Source organism: Sapajus apella, unplaced genomic scaffold (assembly GCF_009761245.1).
Source record: "Sapajus apella isolate SASKATOON/1434 unplaced genomic scaffold, GSC_monkey_1.0 scaffold7, whole genome shotgun sequence".
NCBI classification, from domain to species: Eukaryota; Metazoa; Chordata; class Mammalia; order Primates; family Cebidae; genus Sapajus; species Sapajus apella.
Window position 1 is genome coordinate 475,343 of NW_022436947.1, and position 20,141 is coordinate 495,483.

General features: G+C 45.9%; 1 protein-coding gene across 1 annotated transcript in view; it reads right to left on the bottom strand.

The window, feature by feature from the left end:
* Window positions 1-1,178: 1,178 nt before the first annotated feature.
* TMEM178B (transmembrane protein 178B) overlaps window positions 1,179-20,141 on the bottom strand; it is a 416,029-nt gene continuing 397,066 nt past the window's right edge. Inside the window, exon 4 of the mRNA XM_032275630.1 lies at window positions 1,179-11,012. Coding sequence (XP_032131521.1) covers window positions 10,762-11,012 — 251 coding nt within the window. The 3' untranslated portion in view covers window positions 1,179-10,761. The remainder of the gene's footprint in view (window positions 11,013-20,141) is intronic.

Genomic DNA, 20,141 nt, shown 5'->3' on the forward strand with positions numbered 1-20,141 from the left:
TGCGAGGTCCAGCACTGTGCCCATCTTTCCACAGACTAGCCACGGCACTAATCACCATCCTGTTTTATGTCACACCCACTTGGCCACCCTTGAGATCTACCACGCGGAGATGCAGCAATGTGCCTCTCATTCAGGAATCCCTCCTCTCCCTCAGCCATCCCACCTCTAATGGACATTTCTTCTTTTGGGCTGCCCAGATCTAGGTTTGGGGAATTGTGTATTTTATGAATCTTGGTGGGAGGCAGAGCTCACCACCCGAGAGAGAAGATTAAAAGGTTCTAAACCTGTTTTCTCAGTCTCCTTAGATGGTGCACCCATGTGGGATTCTGACGCCGGAGCTACTGCCTGAGAGAAGAAGGGTGCTGGGGATTCATCCTGGTGGAGGTGGCGGCAGAAGAGGCACCATACGGTCTCAGGGCGGTAGCAGCAGCCAGGCAAGCTGTGGTGCCCAGAGTCCAGCAGTGGTGACCACACAGTCCAGATCAGTGGGAGATGGGGAGATGCGATTCTGGCTGCTCAGCCACGTGTTTCTTCTTGTCGACAGGCTTCCAGCTACTCATGTCTCATCAGTAAATTACTTTCCCACTTATGTCAGACATAGCCAGTTTCTTTCACTGTAAACCAGAGCTGCTGGCTGAGACACACGCTTTACAGAGCACTTGCCTCTCCAGGCCATTTCCCTCCTCCCCCAGCCTCCGGCCCATGTGTGAGCCCGAACCTTTCAAGAGGTAGACGCGCGGAAAGGAACCCTGACTCAGTGACAAAGCTGATGAAGACTAGGAAAGAAATCTCTCTCTTTACTGGAAACTGGGAAACAGGTTGAGGGGTTAGAATGTAATTAGTCATTCCAGCATCTCATAAAGTCTTTTTAAACAAGTTATTAATGCCAGTAATAGGGAAAAAAAGAACAACAGTTTCCCTCTTGTTCTCTTCTGAATCCCTCCCTCTCCATTTTTTCTTCTTTCACCCAACACTCAAAGCATGTACCTTTGGCCTTAGCATGATTGAAATGTTTGCTATCTATTTTTTTCTGGATTCAAGTTTTCAGCTGGTCATCTACATAAGAATTGTACCTTTTTTTTCTATACAGAACCTGAGGGAAAAATACCTTTCACCATCAAATACTGCAGCCTCCACCCTCTCCCAACTTGCTCCCTACCCCCAAGCAGACACAATCCTTTAAAACACACAACATAATCTTCTTTATTTAATTGTTTAATCAGTTTACATTCCACAACTGACAGATTATTTATTTTTTTTCCATGAACAAGTCATTTAATTAATTACCAGACACTTGTTTATCTTCAATCGATGGAAATACAATATTTCTGCCAATTCGAAAAAGAAAATTGCAAGATGCAGTCAGTTTCAGTGAAGTCCCCAAATGCTCTCTCCTTCCTCAGTCCTTTCAAAGTCACAGGAACCTGGCAATTTCCCTTTTCACCCCCCCACCACTTCCCTGATACGTTTACCTCTCAGAATATCACAATAGTATCAAGATCTGGTTTGGATCACCTTTCCTGTAATTAATTAATTATGAGAAGGAACAGACAGTACAATAGATCTGATAAGATGTAGCATTCTTGTTAAGATTAAACAACACATTTATTCACATCATATCAGAACAAATTAACATAATATTTAGTCTTATTTTAGCACCAATAACCACAGGAATTGCTACCTCCAAGGGCAGAGGCGTTGTTAGAATCCTGCAGTACACGCCACTTCTTGTCTAACCAATCAGAAAGCACTATGCAAATTAAAGGTAAATAAATTTATATTGACTGAGCAATTATCTGGTGGGCCATAAACACTCCAAGCATTCAAGTGTTTTGTTGGCTATTGTCCCTGTCTAATGACCATATATAAAACTTACTCACCAAATCATCTCATTTTCGCTCAGTAACACAGGGCTCAGAATGTTATATTTTAAATTAATCAAACTTTGTCATACCGACTCGTGGAAATGCTTTGAGAATGCCCAGGGGTTGGCTCCTTGCATTTTATTCTGTTCTCTCCATCAAGATCTCAACACTTATCTTTTTTGCAAACAAAAGAGGTTTCTTCAATCCCAAGGAAGGTCTCCAGGCAGGGAGGAGAGGTAGGCAATGGTAGGCTGAGTCCCAGTGCAGGGGTGGAGCCTGTCACCATCTCTGCCACCTCCTAGGATACCCAGTCTGCTGGTGGCCACTGCCCTTCCCAGGGTATCTCCTTTTTAGCATTTGACTTAGAGATAAATATTTAAGAAAATTAAGGGATTGAGAAAATAGTTCCAAATATTGGTGAGATGATCTTAGCAGGTGACTGGACCAGATAACAAAATGTTGTAGGATCTTTATTCTTGACAGAGAGAAGGCCTGCCTGCCCCTTCCCCACTGTGTGATAAAGGGATCTGGATAAGGGGGTGGCAGTAGCTGACATTCCTGCAGCTGAAGAATGTGACCTGCTTTGGCCTCTAGGACTTGGACAGGTCATCAGGGACATGGCTGGGGCAGCGCTAACACCCTCTGGGGGCAGATGGGACATGTAGTCCACAGGAGTGATCAGCTCCTCTTACTAAGCAGGTGAAGCAGAACTTCCAGAGGCTTAGACAGCAGCCTCAACAGAGTTCTGTGCTTTCTACTCTAGGCCAACACAGCAAGACTCACTCCTGCCTCCGTCAGCTCTGACAGTGAGTGACCCACTAGAGAGGACCACGTTATCCGTCTCCTAATGAAGAATCTAAATCCGTGCTGTCCTATACAGCAACCAGTAGCCATGTGCGGCTGTTGAACACCAGCAATGGGGCTGGGCTGAACTGAGATGTTTTCTAACAGGAAAATCACATCGGATATTGAAGACTTCATTTGGAAAAAAGAATGTAAAATATCCCAGTAATTTTTTGTGTTGATTCCATGTTGAAGTGATATTATTTTTGATATGTTAGGTTAAAATATAGTCTGAAAATTAATTTCACTGATTTTAGCTCTTTCTTTGGACTTTAAAAAATCGGGCTACTAGAATACTTCAAATTGCATATGTGGCTTGCATCACCGTTCCATTGGATGACGCTGGTCTATACCAGTTTCCTGAAGCTGGTCCCATAGGTCATCGCTGTGAACCAGCAGAGGAGAGGAAAGCTGGGATTGAAGGTGCCTCGAATCATGGAGTGGTGAGAGGTTGGGTCACTGGCCAAGCCTGGTGTGCTTCCCCTCTCTGGGGCAGCTGGCCTTCTCAGTCCTGCAGGGAGGCAGCTGTTTGTGCCGCAGGTTTACCTAATCCCTGCTCCTCTTTCCTACTTCCTATTATTTTAGGGTTACTGCTTTGAGGATCCTTCTCTGCTGCCTTGCTGAGGATTCTCTGGTGATTCTGCCATCTGTCCTTCCCAAAGGTCCCTTCATCTTACCTCTGCTCCCAGCCCACATCTTCTGCCTACTGCCTCCATGCCACCACTGCCTCTGCTGCCTTCATTCTTATTTGGTGGCATCCCTTGGCCAGACTCCCTGCTTCTGACACTGCAAGCCACATTTATAAGGTGAGTCATAAATCACAAAGCAATTCACACACGTCATTTCCTTGGATGCTCTTTCTCCTACCCCAGCCCAGCGCAGCAAAACTCAGTCAATAGAGAGAGATAGTAAAATGAGATCGTCAAAGTGGGTGGAAAAAGGAATCTGAGAATGAGAAGGTATATAGAAGGCTCTGGACTCTGAGTGCAAACTGGCTGTTAGTGCGAGGTCATTTTCTGAGGGGCAAAAGCAGGGGCTGGGGGTAGCAGAGAGAAAACGTCTCCTAAATGACCCCTACGCAGTAAGCACACACCGGCAAGGGCTCAAAGTCTCTCTAAAAATAGCAGCAAAATATACAAGGAGACTGGGCACCCAGGAGCCCTGCAAGCCCCTGATCCCCGTTTGGCTGAGAGGACGTGGAGACACGGTGAGGTAACGAGACTCCCCCGAGGCCCCGAGTGAGCTGATGACAGGGCCACTCATGCCACCTGAGTCAGCTCTCTGTGTTGACCTTTGCCATAACACTCCAAACATTGATGATTTGTTTTTATTTTTGGGGAAGTACATTTTACTTTACAGGGAAAACCCTTAGAACAGAGAGTTCTAAGCAGACATTGGTGACTGTGAGAGAAACAACCAGAGAAATCCTCCTGCGCCAATGGTATCCCTCCCTTCAGAGCCCACCCCAAGTCAGGATTTTAGGGCCGTCCACATAAGTCCTCAGAAAACCGAGGGCTACATCGTTGCATTTGTTCAGTCTCAATCTCCCTCCCCTTTATTTTCAGCTTCCACTTTTATTTGTACATTTTTACAGATAGTCTTGAATAGCAAAACAGTCACACCATGGGTGGAAATGGGGAAGGAGGATGAGAATGAGTTTGTGAAAGCTCTTCACAGGAAAGGCTTCGTCACGCTCACAACACAGATGCACTGGTACAGACAGACTGGAGAGGGTCTATGGGTGACCCGGAAAGGAAAGGAAAAGCTCAGCCAGTGGGAGGGTGGGGTTCTGGAGAGGAGAGAGGGATACAGAGTTCCTTAAGGAGCAACACCTGGTCCTTGGGAATGAAGAGTAGGAGTTGCATTTGCTGAGGTTGGTGTTTGCCAAAGAGATGCCAGCTTCTTGGCGCTACTGCTGTGCAACTCTTCACATTCAGACCCAGCTTTTCGTTCTCACACCTGAACATACACCCTCCTGCAGTCAGGTGGGTCCCCCGTTACTGGCTGGGCTCTATCTATGAGCAATGGCTTCCCTTCCATAGGAGGAAGTCTCACCCTCACATGGACACTTGATCCACTGCAAAGCAGAAAGTGTGAGGATCCTTTGGGAAGGGCGTTCTTTTCTTGTTTAGAACCTAGGATTCTGTTTTTCCCAAACAGGATCACATCCAGACATGTCTTAGTGAATGTACCATCTAACGGGCTTCCTTATAAGAATCTATATGTTTTTGATGCAGCTACTGGCTTCAGCAACGGACAAGAGAAAGATCCCAGCTCCCTGAAACTTGGTCTCATCCTAAACTTGAAAGCTCATTGAAACCTTTCAGAATCTGATTTGCTTCCATTCATTCCATTTGGGAATATAGAGCTAGAAATAATGTTAGGAGAGTTAAAAAAATACTAAGGCACGGACCATGTGCCTTGGTTAACAGTTAACTGGTTTAGTTCATATATGCTATTTGCCCCATATGGTTTACTCATTCTGTCACCTCTGGGAATAGCTGAGATGGATAAAAGTGCCTTTTGCAAAATTGGCTCTGGACAAAAGGAAGTCTAGGAATAGGTAAAGTAAAATAAGGAGCCAATTTCTCTGGGGGACCTGAATGAAGAATGGAATACCATAGGTGTGCTTAAGTGGGACAGGCACAGCCCTGTTCAGCAACCAAGATGACCTTGCACTCTGGGTTGTCATTCAGCAGTGAGGCACAGACGCTTGATGGAAGGATTCCATTACAGCAGGGGCTCTTCTGAGGGATACTTAGAACACACATAACTCATACGACACTTCATGTTTGCAAATCACTTTGCAATTTCTTTGTCACCCTTAATATACCATGAGGTAAGGTGTTATCACTGTCCTCATTTTGTAGATGAGGAAGTTCAAGTATGAAGACACAGTGCCCAGAGTCACAAATCATTTTAGTGCAGAGCTGTAGTGAAATTTACAGTAACTGTTATACAAGTGTAGCTTAATGAGTGGGTTACTCTGGCTTTGCATTCTTACACCTATAATTAGACTGAGATGGCATCTGCCAAAAAAAAAAAGAAGAAGAAGAAGAAGAAGGACGGAAGGAAGAAGAAAAGAAAGAAAAGGAAAGAAGGAAGAAAGGAAGGAAGGGAAGCAGGTAGACAGGCCCAAACAGAAATCTTTTATCCCTGCTCCATCCTGCCCTTAAGGCCGGGCATTAAACTTTTAGGCCTCTTTGCTATCTTTGGGGGCTCAGGGTCCTGCACTCTTGCTGCCAGGAACACAGGGTCAACCTGACGCAGACCAGTGTGGTTCTGTGGCTGTGCACTGCTCATATGGCCCCAGCTGCCAATCCAGAGATAAGCACTCACTGGGGAAGTTTTGAGGTCATGACCATTTCGACTGGGCCCACGGTGGATGCCTCAGACTGACTGGATTATGAACAATCCTGTAGTCTTTTTTATATTTTATTTTGCTCACTTTCTACAATGAGAAGGTATTATTCAGGAAAGAAACCCAATGCTCAGTAATCGCATATTCTAAGAACTAGGAGTAATGTTTAAGAAACATTTTGCATGGTGGCAGCATCAATGAAAAGAGGGCAAATACAGCCCCAGACATTGAGAGCTTTGAGAAACAGAAACCAGAATCACATGTGTATGTCAACTCTGGTGGGGGTTCTTAAAAATCTGCCCCCTTACTCTATCCCACACCAGCTGGAAGATGGCATGGAAGGCAACCCGCTAGTGTGGACCAGCTCTTTCTATCTGCACTGAAATCACCGCTCACTCTGAAACATCATATTTTCCTGGAAAGGTCTGGGTGTGTCCCTGGGATGGATAAGTCCCCATAAGAGAGGGAACGTTTCAGAAAAGAAGCTTCACTTTAACTACAAGAATCAACCAAGTATCCCCCATAAACCACACCAAAGGATGACCAGAGTGTATTTCTTCCCACTCCTTCCTCCAGATATTTGAAAAATCAGTTAATACTCAGCACATAAGCCAGGTGAAGAGAGAGTCCATTCTAAATGCCTCTGGGTGATGTACTTGAGTTCCTTATTCTGAATTTGACCCAGGCAGGCATCTTTGGAAACCTAAGCAGCACATCCTCCCACTAAGTCAAGACAGCTACACACAGTGCGTTGATTTCCGGCATCTTATCATGAGTGTGGAATATTGAGATATAGGGCTCAGTCTCAGAGTCTTGGGATATCCTTCCCTCTTGTCACAGGAGAGGCAAGCATTGCTGGGTGGGACCACTCATCCCTGATGGAAAGATATGCACCTGGGCTCAGGGCGCTTAAGGAAGGCTTTGTCTAGATTTGGAGGAACTGCCCAGTCTCTGTGATTCCATGATCCCTGAAGTTGAAAGGGTAGGGTTGTTGAAAAGCTAAGGCTTGAAGGATTGAAGCTGGAACAGGCACAGATTGTATTTTTCATATTTTGATGCCAGGGAGCCACAGACCTACAGCCACAAAGGAAGGGGGCTGCTTGGAGTCTCCGAGCTTCTCTACAGATGAATCATTTATCTATCTTAACTGACCAAAGTTGACACAGGAGGAAAGTAGGAGTGAGTGGAGAGAGAGAGAAGGAAACAGAAGAAATCATAACTCCCAAAACAAAGAGAGAAAGATATGGGACCTCTCTCTTGGTAGAACACCCCGCTTTCCTGAATCCCAGGGAAGGAGGGTAGGGAAGGAAATAAGAGTTGCAATGGGCCGCAGGCTCAAGGTTGACTTGCATGGAGCTCAAAGCACATATATGTTCGTATACCAGTAAGAAGTTTGAACTTGACCTAGGGTTGGGACTGGCAACTTTGGTGAGGTCATTGGCCCTACATCCCCTCATAGGGTTGGGTTCTACTTTGATTTGGAGTTAGCAGAGTCTGACCTACAGAGCCTCACAAATCGAGGCTCCTCTCTTCCTCCTCCTCATCTCCCTCACAGCCAGAGAGCTTCCATAACTGGTTGGAGTCACATGTTTTAATCTGTGGTCAAGCCCTTATGCTAAGAGGGATCGAGGTCACCTGGCAGTCCTCCCATTGGCCAGGACTTGCCCTATGAACGGGGCCTCTATCCTGGCCATGTGGCTGGGCATGTGTTTTTGCTTCCCAGCGGGATCAGATTCCAAATTGTGTTTGTACTTATCTGCCCCGCTATCAAAGAAGTCACTCAAAGCCCCTGCTCTGCGGATGGTGAGTTGAGCACAGCTGGTTTACATCTTTCCTGGGACACTCAAGATTTCAAAGGGATGCAGTAAGCTTTGCTAAAGGTCTGTCACAAAGATAAGTAATTGGATACAGCAGATAATCTACTCGTTGAAAGTATGGGGTTTTAAAAAAAGAGGATATAAATAATGATAGCTCTGTAAGCCAGCATCCTCAAACATGATTACTTACAAAAAGTTTAAATGGTTCATAGCAAATGTCCCCATTTAGAATTCTCCCCCTCTCTCCTGCAACTGGGAAATAGCTGGGATTTCAGTGTGGGCATAGACAAGCCCTCTGCGCCAAATGGATGCTCATGGACACCTGTCTGTCCCTTCCTCGGCAGAGCCCATTCAGGACACTTGGAAGGAAGACACAAGGCCTCTCAATCTGAGATACTTTTCTTCACTTTTCCTTAAGCCCAAGTATGCCCTTCCCCTTGAGGGAGAAATCTAACTTTTCAAAGAAAATTAAAAATAAAATGCCCAATTGAAAAACTGGGTTTTCCTGAAAATTATTTCCCTTCTCATAGAATAAATCCTTTATTTTAAAAATAATCCTTAGAACCCCAGTTGGAAGCTAACAACTTCTCCCGCTGCACACCTTACCCTATCACCCAGCACACCCACACGCAAGGAACTCACACACAAGACCTTTTGCAGAAGCTGACCAGCGTCCCCAGTAAGGAAGTCTTGAGTGGTGCACCCACACCTGCGTGCAGGTGCATACTGACATAAACGTACACAAAATGCACCAGAGAGATACACACACGGAGAGACCTGCATTCAACCCCATTCATGCACACCAGATGTCATATCATATCCAGATATGAATTCCACACACAAAGTTCAAAGGAGCAGATGAGGGTGGAAGATAGAAGAGAGAGAAGTGGTTAGTAGGTGAGAAGAGGAGGAGGGTGGTGGGAAGATGAGTTGGAAGACAGGGAAATGAAGCAGATCACACAGCAGTGGAAGGAAGGCTGCTGAGTGCTTGGCAAAGCTCCCAAAGTGTATTTGTTAATGAAACAATGGGATTCTCTGCTACAGGGTTGACCATGGCTACACCAGCTCAGGGATTTTCGCCTGGTTTCCCCAGGGCTGCTGGGCACCAGCAGGATCACTGAGATGACTGTGAGTGGCTCCAGCCCACTCCAGCAGACTCCCACCCCTAGAGCGTTCACAATTCTCTGGCTGACTTTGCTCGCCAGCACCTGCAGTGCTCATTTGCTCAAATGAGCCCGAGACACTGGGGTGGGTTTATTCCACCTCTGTTTGGGTGCTAACCACTAAGACTGCTATTTTGGGATTCATGGCCTTGAATATCAAGAGGGAAAGAAAGAGGATGGAAAGAGTCAAGAGTTCTGCATTAATTTACACAATATCATACAAACTTGAGCCCATGGGAAATGGAGGTGCTCTCTCTGCATGTGACCCACTTCCTTTCATTCGTACAGAGGTCACTCCTAGGGAAAGGGCAGATGTCCAGTGACAAAGGATAGCTTCTCTAATGGGGAGTGAAGGTCTCGTTGGTCTATGCCCTTGTACAACAGCAACCAGAGCAACATGCCTTCTCCCTCCTGAACCGTGTGTTCCCCCTCTTCTCTCATGGCTTATGTGCCCAGCTGTGTCTTGAACTTCCAAAATTAGAGGGCTAAATCCTGCAGAGTCCCAGAGCTGTAATGTGGAGAACCACGGGGGTCCTCTGGCCCAGTGGCTTTGTTCTTGGTTCTGCCCTCTGGAAATTTCAGCTGTACCAAAAATAATAATTTAAAAAAACACAACACAAACAATAAAACCCCATACTCAGGAAACATCCACCACATGCGCACACACACATACACACACACGCACACACACACACACGTGCACGCACACACACATACACACAAACACACACACACACGCCTCCAGGGATCTGTAGCTGCAGAATTGGCACCCTTATAGGCCTGCCCCTCATGACAATTTCTAGGTCTCTGGGCCTCTATCTGGGGCCATGAAACCACTACAGTGATAGAGAAACAACAGTCATAATGCAGTATTTCCACTTAAAAGGTAGAAAAGAAGAAAAGGAAACTGCCCGAAGTGCACATGCACGCACACCCACACACACATCACAGCATGACTCCAAGGCTCCAGTCGGCCCAGGGAGTGCAGGTGCGGCTGGGGACAGGGTGGCCTCTTGTTTCACTGGGTGTAAGGCAGCTGGAAGGTAAGACTGGGTTTTCTGAGCATCCACCGAAGCGTCCTTTCATTGATGCGGATCTTGCCTCTCAGCATGTTCTCTTCCCTTCCCACCTCTGAAACATTGTCCAAAAGTTTGGCAGCAAAGAGAAAACGTCCTTCTCAGTTTGTTTTCCCTTCCACTCCTTGTGTGTTGCTGGTGGGCCTGGAAGGAAGTCCGAACAGGAAGAGCAGGAGAAGAAGTGATTCTGAAAATGGCCTCAATGATTTGGTTCCATTATAGGAACTAAGGGCTTTGCTACCCTGTGATATGACTGGTGGGGGGCGGCGTCCTCTCCTGTTGGCCCAGTGGGTGGCACTTCCTTCTCTACATCTGTGCCGCCTCAGACCCCTGTCACTGTCCCTTCACCACCCTGTCCTTGCCAGTGATGGGGATCAGGACGTGGTCGCAAGAGGTGGTGTTCGCTCTGTCTTCAAGAGACCATGAAGCCAAAAGTCAAGAACTGATGGAAGAGCCACAGGACGGGAACACTTTCCCCATCTCAGAGATGAGGCAATACAAAGTCTGGCGAGATGCAGGTGCCTGAGCCAACTCAACTCTACCTTGGCACTGGCATCGTCTTGATTTAGTTTTGTTTTATATATGTATATTATATATATATATTTATATATATATATGTATGTATGGGTTTGTTTTTTAGCACACTGTCCCATTCTCGGGTCTGGATTTAGGGCAGTTGGTCCTCGGGACAGGCTGAACAGAAGGGGCCAAGGTACAGAAGAATCCCGAGATGAGTGTGAGGCCCAGGCCCCCCCATGCACAGAACATGGACCAGCCATAGCCATGGCTGATGTCATCGGGGAGTCCGTACAGGTAGCGTGGGTAGCGTGACAGCTCAAAGTTGATCCCGGCCACACAGGTGCACAGTGAAATGATGCAGAAGGTTCCTGGAGGACAAGGGAAAAGACATGGGGTGGGGAAATGGAGAAAGAAAGGGGAGAGGAGAGGGAGAGAGAAAGAGAAAGGTTAGGATTATTACATTTTCAATTTTCTTGAGTAGGAAGAAAATGGGAAGTCCAGGTAGGAGCAGGTTATTACCAAGATCAATATCTGGAAATATTCATGAGGACAACAGTATTAAAGGATCATCACTTCCTCACTCCCCAATAATGGCTCAGTCTTGAACACACTTGGGAAGTCTCTCTTTTGGGAAGATACTAAATAGATATCTTGTGAGCATTTTGCGTAAGGCAGAGTGAGGCAGAAGAGCATTCAGTTCATTGTCCTAAAGCATTTTAAATTCATTGTCTTTGGAGACATGGAAAACATCTCCTGTTTGTTACTTCTATAAAGAGAAAGAGAAAACAGAAGCTTTTTTTTTTTTCTTTCTTATACATAACGACTTACACAATATTAGGTTTCCCTTCAATCTGTTCACCAATTCTTCCAAATCCTGGAAATATTTTCCTTTTTTCTATAAGACATTTCCCAGAGTGTTCTCTCTGGAATGCTAATGCTATGAGATCCTTCACAAGGTGGGAGGCAGAGTCAAAAGACGGGGAATCCTGCTCATGACTTCTCACTCATGAACATGCATTGTCCGTATTAATGTTAATATCATCTATCCTACTTTTATGAGCAATTTCACAAACATTGATGATGGGACAGCCTCTAAAAAATGTTACTCATATCAGTCTCCAATAAGAAAACTGCTATATGAGGTAGAACGTTATAAAATGGTTTAGAATTACAAACCCACTTTAAACGAATACAACAAGTTTTTGGTGTTCCTAAATAAATTCAATGACTTTCCTCTGCATTTGCTGTATTTTCTGTTCTTTATGTAACCACTGATGTGACAGCAATGAGCAGAACAAGGATGTATAGTTGGGAAGGCCGAGCTGGGTCAGTGGAAGGAAGAAAAAGGAAAAGCATATTTTTTACAAGGAACAAAGGAGACATATTGATTCAATTTCATATTTATTATTAAAACTCTTGCTTTCTAACAGCCAAGTTTCTTTAAGATTGAGCCTTGTTTCTTTAAGATCTAGCCTAATTTTTTCCAGAAGGTTCCTGGAAGTCAAGGAAGAAAATATAGAGTGGAAGAATGAGGCTCATGAGTTTGTGATAATTTAAATGGCCACAGTTGACCCTGACATGTATTAAGTGCTATGTGCTAGAGACTGTGCAAATGATACAGGAGTCAAAAAGAAATTATTTAGGCAGATAGTGAGGGTAAGGAAGCCCTCGGTAAGGTTTTCCTTTTAGTAAAAAGCAGCCCCCAAATCATTTTTTTGAGCAAATGAGCAGGCTGTAAAAGTTGAGCTGCAGACATAGATAAGCAAGCTGGAAGCTTACATGGGTGGATGCCAGCAGCTGTGCCAATAGGAAAAGGCTACCTGGGGGCCAGGCATGTTAAACATGGTGGCTTCATCTTCCCTTTTCTTTGAAACCACGTAAACAGAAAGGAGCAAACAACATGGCGCTGGCCAGGAAGAAAATCTGTTTGCATAATGAAAAGATTAGGATGGGGTGGCCAGCTTCATTGCGCCCTATGTAAATGTTACACACCTAGTTCAACCAATCTTTGGGCGCTATGTAAATCAGACACAGCCTCCTCAAGCCAGTCTATAAAACCCTGTGTACTTTGCCACAGACTGGAAGTCCCACTGGGTGAGAGACAGCTATTCTCCTTTCTCTTTCTTTTGACTATTAAACCTCCACTCCTAAACCTACTTCTTGTATGTCTGCATTTTTGAGTTCCCTGGCATGAGATGACAAACGTTGGGTAATTACCCTAGACAACGCTGCCGGCTCACCAAGTGTGTGCCATGCACTGAAACTTTAATTCACAAAACAACTCTAAGATGTGGGTTATACTTTCCACACATCTGATGAGGACATTGACGCCCAGAGAGCTTAAGTCATTTGCCGAAGATCATACAGCTAGCAGCTGGAGGAGCCAGGCTACAAACTCAGGCGGGCTAGTTCCGGAGCTTGCAGTCTCACCCACCGTACTGTTTACAACTGGTGCCAGGCAAGGCGGGACACTTCACGGGTTTCCCCTGTTGCAGACCTAGGTTCCAGATGACTTCTCTCTCACTCGGCATGGGTTAGGGCAGTTTGTAGCCTTGGAGGACACAATTAAAGCAGATGGCTGAGCCCTACACTCACAGTTTCTGGTTCAGGAGGTCTGGGCTGGGGGCCTGAGAATTTGCATTCTGAAGAAGTTCTTGTGGCATGCCGATGCTGCCGGCTCGATGACCACACTTTGGAGCTACAGGGTTTGAAACGAGTTTTCACTGGAAAAGGATAAAACTGAATCAGCCAAAGCTGATCACAGGCGAAGAAATACAAATGGATGGTACATTAGTGCATGCGAAAAATGCTCAATTTTACCAATGATCAAAGAACTGAAAATTACAAACATAGTGATTATCAAATCAGCAACCTTCTGTTTTATTTTGTTGTTGTTTTGCTTGTTTTGTTTTGTTTTTAAAGATCATCTGCAAAACTAGTAAGGGGGCAGAAAATGGACCATCCTATAGACTCCAGGGGGAGTGTAAGCTGGTGCTTCCTTGCAGAAGAGTGATTTTTAAAACTAACACAAGAACAGAAAACCAAACACTGCATGTTCTTACTCATAGGTGGGAGTTGAACAGTGAGAACACATGGACACAAGGAAGGGAACATCACACACCAGAGCCCGTCAGTGGGTGGGGGTGGGGGAAGGGACAGCATTAGGAGAAATACCTAATGTAGATGACAGGTTGATCGGTGCAGCAAACCACCATGGCACATGTATACCTGTGTAACAAACCTGCATGCTCTGCACATATACCCCAGAACTTAAAGTATAATAAAAAAAAAAAACTATTAAACATTTTACTCCTTGCCCTGAAGATGAGGCCTAATGTAAGAGATGAATAATCAGCTGATGACTGACTCAATGAAAAAAAAATTCATACCTTTATCCTAGTAATTTCATTTTAAGAAAATAATCCCACCTGGGGACAAAGACTTAGATATGGAAATGTCTAAGATTTAGATATAAGGATGTCTATGGTGAGGGTGCGTTGACGAGCGGCTGTCAGAGGGCAGACCAAACTAAGCCCCCGATACTGGGCAAGCACTGTTTTCAGAGCTGAGAAGTTTGAGCTCTACGTAGGGTCAAGGCACTTTGGTGACTTTAATCTGCATTTCCAAACACCACTAAGTCAGAAGTGTAGAGGGCAGCCCAGAGGTAGGGAGACCAGTGAAGAGGTCATCAGGGAGAAGGGGGAAGGGTCTGGCCAGGTGGGGGCAGAGCTGGGAGCTCCGATGGCTTACTGGATAATTGTTTACTCAACGATTATTTATAGAAATAACTGAAGATGACCTGGCCACAGTGACAGCATAACTAAAATGCATTTGTATCACACGTGTATGCATTTGTATTTGTGCATGCGTAATATGTGTGTGTGTGTGTGTGTGTGTGTGTGTGTGTGTGTGTGTAGTGCCATCAACGCTTGTGAGAACAGTACTCCAAACTTGTGGGAGTTACAGAACATCACAATTTTTTCATTGTGCACTAAAGCTCAGACTGAATTCTCTGATGGTACCCAGGGTGGATTAGGTCTCAGCCTAGACTCCCTAAATTAGAGTGTCTTGGGAAAGAGCATGGGAATCTATAGTTTTTATAAGTTCCTCAAGATGACTTCTGTTGGTCAGCCTGCTTGAACTCTTGTGTGGGACAAAGGTGCTTTGTATGACCTGGAGAAGTGATTCCAGGTGGCAAGAAGCAGGGGCAGGAGAGGAGAATGAGGCAGCCTGCAGGGCATAGCCAAAGCAAGAGTAATTGCCAGGGGTGGGAGAGCAAGAGGAAACTGTGTCTTGGCGTTAGTTTCAAATAAACCAGTTTCCAGAAGACCAAAGCCAGCCTGCTCATGCCTCACCTACTGTGGATGCTCCCAACTGCTGGTTTGTGAACCTATCACTGGATGTGTAATGCTATAGTTTACTAAAATTTAGATTTAGGACAGAAAGGGGGGGCAGTGGAGTGGGTTCAAGTTCCAGCCACCCTTGGGAGGTTCAAGGCATTTGGAAACATGGATCTGAAGCCTGATAGAAAGTTCTGAGCCAGAAATGTGGTCTGAGTCATCATCTCACAAATTCAAGCTGTGGATGGAATTGAGGTCACCCGAGGACTTTATATAAACTATTTCTACAGGGGATACTTAAAGATATGGAGAAATTTCTTCTTATGAAAAGCCATGCTATCCTGGTGACGTCCAGTAATTTGTTCTGAGATAGGAGGTTGACCTCAAGGAAACTGTGGTCCTCCCAAGCTGACGGTAGCTGATGAAGCTGCATATATGTGATTCTTATGGCATATTCCACAGCAGCGCAGGCAAGACACAAAGGATGTAGCTGATGAATGGGGAGTGATGGAATACCGTCGGGGTGGACCTAGGTACCTGTAGAAAATGACTCAATGTCTTCACAACATTCATCTTTTTGTTCTGCTATGCTAATGGAATTGATGAGGAACCTTCCTGCCTTCACTTCCTGTTGGTTGCTCTGTGACTTTGGAACCTTTTGAAATTCCTTCTATTAGCTCTTGTCAATATTCCCATAGATGGGAAAACACCTTTATGACTTCCACTTGAGATGGTCCTTAAAGTAGACCATTGATACAACTTGCTCAGAAAGTCCATGTGACAAAGAGGGAAGGGTTGGAAGAGGTTTGATTAATTTCCATATATGCTACTGTTTTCTATTATGAGCAAGGATTTATATGTTCTTAATATATACATTTTTTGAGACAGGTTCTCACTCTGTTGCCCAGACTAGAGTGCAGCGGTGCAAACACTACTCTGCCTCCAGGGCTCAAGCGATCTTCCCATGTCAGCCACCCTGGAAGCTGGGACTACAGGTGCATGCCACCATGCCCAGCTAATTTTTAAATTATTCGTAGGGACAGGGTCTCACCATGTTGCCCAAGCTGATCTCAAATTCCTGTGCTCAAGCAATCCACCCACCTTGGCCTCCCAAAGTGCTGGGCTTACAAGGATTATACATGTGAGCCACCACACCCAGCCAAGAATTTGTATTTTTATGTACCTCTCCACATATAAGTTCAAATTTGAAAACGTGTACTAATAAATTTGAAAATGCGTACTAATAATTCCATCCCTTGATAAAGGGACAAAAGGAATAATGTGGTGCCATTCCTACCCAACACCATATTCTTACAGTTTAAATAATGATGTGTGTTGACAAACACTGATTGAATCCTGTAGAGGGGGGACAAAGGAGAGACATATGGGCAAGGACCCCGACTGACACAGCTTTCTGTCTAGTGTGATGAACACAACTCTTTGCCTGTGGTTTGGTGGCAAATGGGGGAGTGTGGGATTCAAAACTCCTCCCCAGTGATGAGCTGAGGTTAAGGGGTGGGTCCTCTAGGAAAATTTAAATGGCTCTGCTGGAAAGGATGTCTCAATTAAAGGACAGCAACAGATATTACAGCCTGGGGAACTGCAATCTCCTCCGTTTACCCAAAGCTCAGCAGTCCCTTGTGCAGGTGGCACAGGCCTGGGGAGAGTTACTGATGCAGATAAGGGAACTTCTGCTCAGAAAAGAGTTTGTATGCACTCACTCTATGGGAAAGATAAAGTCCTGCTTTCCCCAGAAGAGGCAGACCATGGCCTCTGGGGCTAAGTCTTCAGGATCCGTCATTGTATTTCGCATGAGCACTTACTGAAACATAAGTGAGGATCCAAGAAATAGAACAAATAGTAATAATGCATAGTCATATCTTCTTGGTAATGCCCGCTACGAATTGGGGTTTGGGCCCAACCCCAATCAGACTAGCAATCACATGAAAGGCTCTCTTCCCTCAAGTCCCTCCTTTTGGAGCCAGGCTCTGCTGTGTGTTCCACACACTGCTGTAAGCAGTGACAGGTGTAACCCGGGCCAGTAGTCATGGCGGTAGGAGTGGTGGCTGGTGGTAAGCAATGTCAGGTCTTGGGGAGGGGGCATTGGTGGCATGGCAACTGAGATAGGGGGAAGGAGGAGACACTCCTGTGGCTGTAGGCACCCTGGTATGCAGAACAGCAAATCAGCAAATATTTGTTGAATTTCTTTGTTTGGGTCAAGCTTTATGCTCCATGCCAGGGAGATAAAAGAGAGAATAAGACATGATCTCTGCCTTTAAGAATCTTTAGGTAATCTAAAATAATAATTGATCTTGAATCTAAAATAAAAAGCTTTTTTATTTTTATTTTTATTTTTTTCCATTTATTTTATTGCATTTTAGGTTTTGGGGTACATGTGAAGAACATGCAAGACTGTTGCATAGGTACACACGTGGCAGTGTGATTTGCTGCCTTCCTCCCCATCACCTACATCTGGCATCTCTCCCCTTGTTATGTCTCCCCAGCTCATGCTTATACTCTAGGCAGGGATGTGAGAGATGCATAAACCAACAGTTGAAGATGAAATGAAACAGCTTCAGACTGAGGAAGAAGAGACCTGAGTTTGTGATCAGCCCTGAACGGTGGGTCCCCTCATCTGTAAAATCAGGGAGCTGGGGTAGACGACTGTAAAGTTCCCTCCCAAGTCTAGTAGTCTCTAGGAAGCACAGGAATCATAAATACCCAGTAGCAACTGGTAAGAGTTATACTCTGCTACAGATGATGCTGCTGGGTCGGGGAGGGCTTCCCACGGAAGTGGGGTCTTGAAGGAGGGACAGGGTTTCTGCGACAGTAAACAGACAGGGGTCCCCACTGGGTCTAGAGAGCAGCCCTCCTTTCACTTCAGTGCCTCATTGGCCTAGGGCTCTGTGCCTGCGACAAGACAGCATGGTCACAGACAACCCTTACTATGCCTCTAACCTCTGAAAGGCTCGCTGCTACCTTCTGAGTCACACTTCCATCATTTCTCACACAGACCACTGCAACAGATCACTGGAGTCCTGCCTTCTACTATTGCCCTCAAAGAGTAGCCCGTGGAATTTAAAAAAATTAATCAGATGATGATCCTCTGCTGCTTAAAACACTCCAGTAGCTTCCTATCACACTCAGAACACAATCCACATGCCTGTATGCCCATATCCTGCCAGGCTGGCCTTACCTGAGTTCATCCCACCCACCTGGCCAACTTCGTTTCTCACCGACTCCCACCCTCCCTGTGCTCTGGCCACACTAGAGAGCATTCTGTGTCTCAAGCCAGCAAAGGTTGCTCTACCTCAGGGCCTTTGCACTGGCTGCTCCCGTGCCCAGAATGCCCTTCCTCCAGCTCTGCTCAGATCTCAGTTCAAATGTCATTCTCTCAGACCCTCCTGGCCTTCCTCGGAAGTAGCACCTCCCCCAGTGGTTTTCAAACCCTGATCCATGGAGGCCTCTTAGGAACTGCCACTGGGAAGCAGAAGAGACCCCCAACCCTCTCTTCTCTTTGGCCAGAATAGCTTTGTTTTGATCTGTTTCCATGTGAAATTTCATTGGAAGAAAGGTTTCCAGTGATGTAAACATTTTTGAAAGTCACTGGCTTTGTCCATCTGCAACGGGAGCTAAGGTTGTCATTGCAGGAACTGTCCTTTGGATAGCAAAGTCCAGTGGCTGCTCTGCAGGTGGCAAGGCCGTGCCTTTGGCAGAAACAGCAAATTGATCTCAACCCTCTTCCTGCTGGTCCTGGAAGGGACCTCAGACTCCTACTCAACCCAGCCCTCCAGGCAGCTAGCTACGGCCAGCCAGTCGCAGCTGGTTGGAATGAAAAACGAAAACTAATTACCCTTTCTGTGCCAGGACTCTCACTGGCATTGGCTCAGAGTTCAGGAGTCCACTTAGAAGAAGAGATGGCACCACCCCAAGTAGCTGCAGGCTGACAGCTGTGCTGTTAAGACCTGCTAACATATAACAGCAGCACCCCGCAGACCCTGGAGCTTCAGTGTCCCCATCTGTAAACTCCACTTGGGAGTGGGAAGGCATGGTCAGAGTGGGGAACGGGCTATGTAAACACACGTGCTTCCTTGTGTTGGCTCAAAAGCAGCACCTGCTTCCTTGATGACCGTCCCCTCCAGAAGCTCTTTCAGGAATCACATCCACAACGTCACCTCACAACTCCTGTCTCTGAGCCCTTGTCAACACCTGGCTGGAAGAGGGGAGGACAGTCCCAGTGCTCTGGACCTGCTGCTCTGCCACAACCCCTCCACCCTGTGAGACTGAAAGCGAGGAAGCCACTTTCATGCCCAGATTGCCCACTCCTTGTCCCAGCACCAAATATAGCTTCCTCCTCCGTCTCCTTCACATTCACATTGCTGCCATCCCTCGTTAATATTTCTCTGGTTGCCAAATATTAGCTTCTAGTTTCCTTGCTAGTTTTAGTGATTTGGCTATCTGACAACTTCCTCCTGCTTGGATATCTCTTCCCTTGGTTTCCAAGCTGCCTGACTTCCAGGCTTCCCCCTCAGTCCATTCCATCCTCCACTGGTCTTCCCAGCCCTGCAGTTCCCAGCTCTCTTCTCTCACATCACACGTCCTTGCTGGCGACATCCTCCTCTCCTACTTGAACTACCACAACTGGCTCATGTGATTATTTCCTTCTTCCTACACCCTCCCCAGGGACACGGTATGTTCCCGGTGTTCCCTGGTCACACACACATTTTCAGTGCTACCTCCTTAAGCCCAAATTTCCGCAATTTCCTTACTTGTTTTATGCCTTCAAAGTCTTGCTTCCCTAGTAGGGTGACCAACCATTCCAGTTTGCCTGCAACTTGGGGGAGGATGGTGCCTGGAACATGGGACTTTCGATCCTAAAACTAGAAAGTCCTGGGCTAAGAGAGCCCAATTGGTCACCCTCTGCTGTTTCCTCACGGTCCTGCTCTCTGCTCTGGAGCCAATAGATAGTGTTGTAGTGATGACATCAGTGAATCTTTGCTTGAAAGTTAAAAAGCACCACGCGGTAGCCAGAGGAAACAGAAACTTTGATCCCTGGAATGTGTCGCTAATGTTAGGAACTGCCAGGCAGGGATAGTATTATTGGGGAGCAGCTAATTCTTTTTTTTTTTTTTTTTTTTTTGAGACAGAGTTTCGCTC